Below are 6,424 nucleotides of genomic sequence, written 5' to 3'. Positions count from 1 at the left end.
GGGGGGATGCAGAGAGGGAGAATGAATATGTGATGTGTTGATATACTGCTTTTAATGGTTAATTGAATGTATGATTTGTACCACAAAAGTTGATGAAAGCACACTCCAATGTAATATCAATAAAGTTTGTCGCAACATACCTGTTTCTGAATCATCATCATCCGGTGCCTTGCCGACTGGCGTGGGTGATCATGGACCTCCACTTCACTCAGTCTTGCGCTGCATAAAGGGATGGTGTCTGTTGTTCTTGCTGCTCCTAGCCATGTTGTCAACTTGTCCTGTATCTTTTCCCTCTGTCTGCCTCTGCCTTTCTTTCCATCAAACTTGCCTGTTGTTACAATATTCTCCAATGCTCTTCTTTCCGCATTGTGTGTTCTGTGAACTTTGCCTGTCGCTGTTTCTGAATGTGGGTGGTTGGCGGGTGCTCTGGTGTGGTTTGCTTCTTCTTTCCCATCAAACATCTATCGTCCTTATCTCCCCTTCTTCTTTTTTGTTTGTTACTCTCTTGTAACACATCTAATCTTCTGGCGCTCACATGACCTTATGCAGTTGCGAGTGCCATAAGACCTCTACTAAAACTAAAAACTGTTTCTGAATATAATGGAGAAGAAATGCTGAACTTGAGTCTCCTTTTACTCGTTCACAGGAAATGCAGGACGTGAAAGCTTACCTGGAGGAGGTGTTAAAAGACTCATGAGCTGAAAGCTGTAGAGACAACAACAACTAAATAAAAACCAATGTACAGTTGATGTTGGTTATAGACCACGTTCATTTTCTTGTTTCCATCGTGAACACGATGGCAGTTTTCCCCCCTCCCCACCATATTATTATTATTGCCTGCAAGTGTTCGAGTGCCTGCTTGGTGAATGTGGTTGACCATAGCAATCTTTCTTTAGTATTCAAGGATGGAAAGGTATGACGTGTGAGAAGTGTGCTCTTATTGTTTGAATAACTGGGGAAGATTATATATATATGTGTACACATATATAATACAAGTAGTGTCTCTTAAAGACAAGTATCTTCATGCAAATTATGACCAACTGTTGTGTGTATCACTGTCCATGTGGAATTTTGCATTGCGAAAATAGACTCACTCTGTCGTGTAGAACAAGTTTGAGATGTTTGATTGATTGTCTCCCTCAGAATCAGTTTTTCCATTTTCTGCAAAGTAATGAACCTTTGACTTTGACTCAGGTGGGGGTTGTTGGTACACATCATCACCTCAGAATTATTTTGTCCAAAGTGTGCGTAAGTAAAGAGGCCCTTGAGACAGAGTTGTTCTGAGGTGATGATATTGTGTCCAGATGTTGGGGGGTTTTTTGTTTGTTTTTTCCTTTTGTGTGTTCCTCAAAGATTTTGTTAACCGGATGAATAATTGCGTTATGCTTTACTGCCGAATAGCAACGTTCTGTCACAAGGTATGTAAGACTTACGCTCTTCAAACAAAAGCACGTCGTGGTACTGAAATTTTCTGTTTTGTTGATTTGACTGGTTTTGTTTGTGAACGTGGGTAGTTTTTGTTGGATTTTTGAAAACTTTTTTCTTTTGATGCTTGCCATATTGGGCTCTTGTTTTTAGTTTAGAAGAAACTTGCTGTGGTTCTGTTGAAATATTTGCCCAGATTTTTGCAAAGGTGTATTAGTAACAACATCAGTCTCATGTATTGGGGAAAAAAACGGTTGATCTATTCAATCTGAAATTAAATTACCGTATAGTATCTATTCAAATTCTCTAAATACTTTATGAAAAGAAGAAAAGTATTTTTTATTTGCCATTTATTTTTCAGGATGTGCTATTTATGCCTGAGAGTCTTTTGACTTTTTTTTTTTATAAATTAAGCAGGGCTATTATTTCCAATTTTGACCAAACACTTCTCCTGTGTACATTCTACTGCTGCATCAGCGAAATAATTACACAGAAAATATGCGCAGCGTCTGCTCACAGATTGCTTTACTTTCGTTTGCGATATATTTGTGCAGTGTTTGCCCTCAGTTTGCCTCTTTTTTCTTCCTTTTTTTTTTTCAGTTGCAAGATATTCCTCTAGGTAGATAGGAAGCTTACTGTGCGGTGATGGGAAGTGGGTGTTTGTGGCATCTTGTATCGGTGGGTGAAGGGTACAGACGCTACGTGCTGGAGTACCATTGTGCTTGTTGTATTCACTTTGTTTGTGTTTGTGTAGACAGAGTGTATTCTTAGGGTAGGCCCACACCGGCGCCGAGCCCAACGGTCAGACCAGACCCGTTTTCTGACACAAAAGAATGAACGCCCGCAGAACAGTAACGACAGGTAATGAGAACCAGCAACCCGCCCACACCAAAACCCGACGTCCCAGACCAGACGGTTTAGGAATGAACTTGCTCATTGCACGCCGTTCATCGGGCGAAAGAGGGGATAATTTTCGTAGATATTGCCTCTATAAATTCTCTCCACTTTCCCGCCACAGTCGGTTGGTTTTTGTTTTGAGAGTATTTTACAGCGCTTGCGTGATGAAAGCAGACGACAGGACATGTGAGCAGGAAAGGAGGTAAAAGGGGGAAAATTTAAAGAAGAACATTTTCCATTGCTTTCAAGTTTCGATCCCGTGACCCATTTAATGAGAGGCAAACAACGTAAAACGTAACCCCTAGACCACAAGAGCACACTCACACACACACACCTACACACACACCTTCCTAACCACAAAAAGAACTACCACTTTCTCCTCCTGCTACACGCCATATTCTACTAGTAAACCAATGTTGTCTGACCGTCGGGTACCAGTGGCGGTATGGGCGCCACAGCCCGGCAGAAAATCATCGGGTCAGGTCTGACCATTGCGCCGGACGCCGGTGTGGATCTAGATCTAGCCTTACTCTAGGATGTCAGGGGTGGTTAGAAGGCACTGCTGGTAGATCCCTTCTTCTTCTGTGTCTCTACAATCGCAACAATTGGCCCTTTGTGTTTGTCAAATAAACTGCTGATTGTTCTATACCTTGTTTGTGAGGAAAAGTTGAATACAGATAAAGGGCAAGTGTGTGATTTATGGCTTCTGTGAAACTGTATATAATATATGTATATATATATATATTATATATATATGTGTGTGTGTGTGTGTGTATTCAGATCCCCCCCCCCCCCCCCCCAAGTGATCACCATCTGCCCTTTTGTGAGTATACATGGGTGTGTTGAAGTTTTTCCTTGATCTGTATTCTTTTTCATACCATCTGGCATAGCTGCTCTTCATTTTTGTTTTAAAGTATAAAGTAGTGGCTCTTCCCCCTTGTAGCTTTTGTGGTTCTTCATGGGCGATTTCCTGTCTGTGTATTTAGATGGCGTGTATTTTCTTTTATAAAAGCACTTTCTAGGAAAGTAATCGTTGTATTACAAAGTAAACTGTGTCACTGACTGTCTGGTCAGAAACTTTGTAATTTAGAATATAATGTACCTCTGGACCGGGTTCGAGCTCCGATTCGGACATGGATTTTTTTCACCCCCTCCTGCCCACCCAGCAGTAATGGGTGCCTGACTTAGAGTTGGAGAAGTAAAGGCGGCTTGGAAAGGAACTGGCCACCCTACCATGATATGCCGACGGCCCAGGAAGTAGTCTCACTAACAAGGGAATCCCCAATGTCCGGATCGGACGTGGGAACAACTTTACTTTTTTACCACTAGACCCATCCATATATATACACTGGAACAAATTTTATCATTTCTTTTATTATGTTTTCCTTTTATAATGTAAGCGGTGTTGGAAAGGAAAATGTGAGAATGCTGTATTTTGTGTGCACACTTCGTTGATAATTTATAACAAGTGATGGTTTTCTTGCAGAAGGAAAGCAGTGAAACCTCCATCATCTGTGGTAGACTTTGTTAAGCTTGGCTTCATATTCTCAGCTTGACATTGCATCCTTTTCAAGCTACAGATCACTGGAATTATCTCATATATCACAGTTTATATAAAAAGTCTTGTAACAAGATGTGTTAACGTTAGACAATAATATGATCCGTACATTTGGAGTCCCCGCTTGTGTGTGTTTCTACGGGGTCTGAAACGTTTAGGGTGGTTTTTCCCCCGAGACAGCTGGCACCTCTGAAGTGAACCCTTTGAATCCTTAAAGTGCACAACCATACATACTCAACCTTCTCACTTTACCCTTTGTGCAATGAGCTCACGCCTCAGTATGCAGTGCTGTAATTCTAGCAGTCAACCAATGGGAGGCGAGGTGCACAGATCCTGTATAAGTACCGTACAGTATAATACGGATAGTTCAAATTCGTCGGGACCGGCCTCTGTAGTAGTTCGAGGGGCCGCAGGCACAGTTCAGCGGATGAGTGATTGATTTGGGGTCTTCTGTGTTTGACTTATCCGTGTTAAACTGTTAAAGGCTCAGGAGTCTACTAAGGCTCCGATGTGTAACGGCTGTTGGGCTGAACTGAATACGAAGCCAGTGTGAGTGTTTTAACCAGTTCCTCTTGCTCTGTGGTTTGTTTCCACAAGGGCTCCAGACCTCGTTTGTCTCGCGTGAAAGTATTTTGTCTATGCACTTTCCCAGATAAATATTTTACTTGGAACTTTGGTGTGTGTTGCAAGGCTCCCCTTTTTATTATCATGGCAGTTATTGCTTTTGTTTTGTTTTTGTTGAGGTTTTTTGTTTCTTGTTTTCAGTTGTAAAATAGCTGAGGAGCCTTGCCAACTATTGATTAGTTTTGTCAAGTGTGTCACTTAACAACTGTTTTGAATTTGGTTCTGCCTGTGAAAGTATTCAAGTCCGTTCTCACATGCAAGTTTCCAGAAACTTTCTTGTTTATTTTTTTCAGTGTCTATGAAAGTGTTTTTGGTTGGGTTGGTTTTTTGGGTTTTTTTATAACTATGCATGTTTTTATTAGTTGTATTATAATAATATGGTTTAAAAAAAGACAGATGATGGAAAACATTTGTAGAGAGTGGAATTTTTAAGATGTTAGTACTGTTAGCTTTTTGTTTTGCTTGAACTGGCTGTATTATTCAGTGGTCAGAAATGTTCACACTGCAATTAAAACTGTATCTGGAAAGGAGAAAGTAGTGTTGGTTACTTTTTTTTCCAAGTTTTTTTTGTGATTTTCCCCAAGACATCCAGCCGCGTGTAGGTGTAACAGTTTATTCGGTGGAAAGTAATTTGCCGTCTTTCATGGTTCCTTTATACAAGATTTGAGTTTCACATTCAGTCTTCTACGTCAGGAACTGTGTACTCTGTGCTGCAAATACCTGTCCCCGTCGTTTTATGCAATATATCTGAAATTATACTAACTGAGCCCAAAAATGTGCGATTCAGTTGATTTTAACAAAGACTGATGAAGGAAATGAATCAGAAATTATGCAAAAAAATGATAAAATTTTGCTAAATTATGCGGGCACTCATGTGACCTTATGTCCCCGTGGTTTTTTGCACCCCGCATAATTTAGCAAAATTTGATCCTCTTTTGCATAATTTCTGATTATTTCTTTATCATTCTTTGTTTAAAACTAACAGAATCGCATAATTTCACATTTTTGGGCTTAGTTTGCATAATTTCAAGAATTTTTCTTGCACAAAACGACGGGGACAGCCTTATGCAGTTGCGAGCGCCGAAAAAGCTATACTGAAACTAAAAAGTAAAATTGACTCCTCTGTGTGAGGGCCAAGAGCATGACGTTCACTCAGTTGGTGTTATGGCATGCTGGCCTATGAACTATAATGCGATGGCAGACTTTGTGCTGTTGAGGCAAGGGAGGTGAGCAGAGTAAGCCTGATTCCCCGTTATGCACAGTAGAATTGTAAATGGGCCATGCTGATTCATCACAATGTCATGCTCATAACTGTGCCTGAACTGCAACAGGGAACTGCTGCTTTTTCTTTCCTAATCCTTACTATTATTATTATCATTTTTCCTCTACTTCTTTTGTATTTGTGACACTCTTGTGACCCAATATTTCCGGGGTACCTTGATAGTCGAAGCAGACTTTGTGCTGTTGAAGCTAGAGAGGTGAGCAGAGAAAGCCCTGATTCCCCGTTTGGACTTCTCTGTTGATATCCACCCCTTGGCGCTCTTATGACCTTATTATGCAGTTACAAGCGCCGTAAAACCTTACTAAAACTAAAACTAAAACTATGATGCGGATCACCCGGATTTGAACCTCAACGCGGGGCTTTCTTGAACTTGGAGTGTTTGGGGAATTTTCAAGGCTTCCCTCACCATGAGTGTCTGTGGTGTACATTGTAGCAATTTAACTTAAGCACTTCGCTGTCACGCGCAGGAAACCCGAGTCCAATTCCCAAGTGGGGATCAATTTTTATAGAATATCCCAGTCTTTCTGCAGGGATGGTGTATCTCCCCCCCCTCTCTCTCTCTCTCTCTCTCTCTCTCTCTCTCTCTCTCTCTCTCTCTCTCTCTCTCTCTCTCTCTCTCTCTCTCTCTCTCTCTCTTT

At 41.0% G+C, this 6,424-nt stretch overlaps 1 protein-coding gene across 3 annotated transcripts in view; it reads left to right on the top strand.

Annotated features, from left to right (window-relative positions):
* Positions 1-5,038, top strand: part of LOC101861841 (acyl-protein thioesterase 1) — a 15,342-nt gene extending 10,304 nt beyond the window's left edge. For all 3 annotated transcript variants that reach the window (XM_005107781.3, XM_005107780.3, XM_005107779.3), the window contains one exon: positions 647-5,038. In XM_005107781.3, the coding sequence (XP_005107838.1) occupies positions 647-697 (51 nt within the window). In that variant the 3' untranslated portion in view covers positions 698-5,038. The remainder of the gene's footprint in view (positions 1-646) is intronic.
* Positions 5,039-6,424: the final 1,386 nt, after the last annotated feature.

The sequence above is a fragment of the Aplysia californica genome, unplaced genomic scaffold (assembly GCF_000002075.1).
Source record: "Aplysia californica isolate F4 #8 unplaced genomic scaffold, AplCal3.0 scaffold00630, whole genome shotgun sequence".
Taxonomy (NCBI): Eukaryota; Metazoa; Mollusca; class Gastropoda; order Aplysiida; family Aplysiidae; genus Aplysia; species Aplysia californica.
The sequence above is the reverse complement of the archived record's forward strand: the minus strand, read 5'-3'. Positions and strand labels throughout refer to the sequence as shown.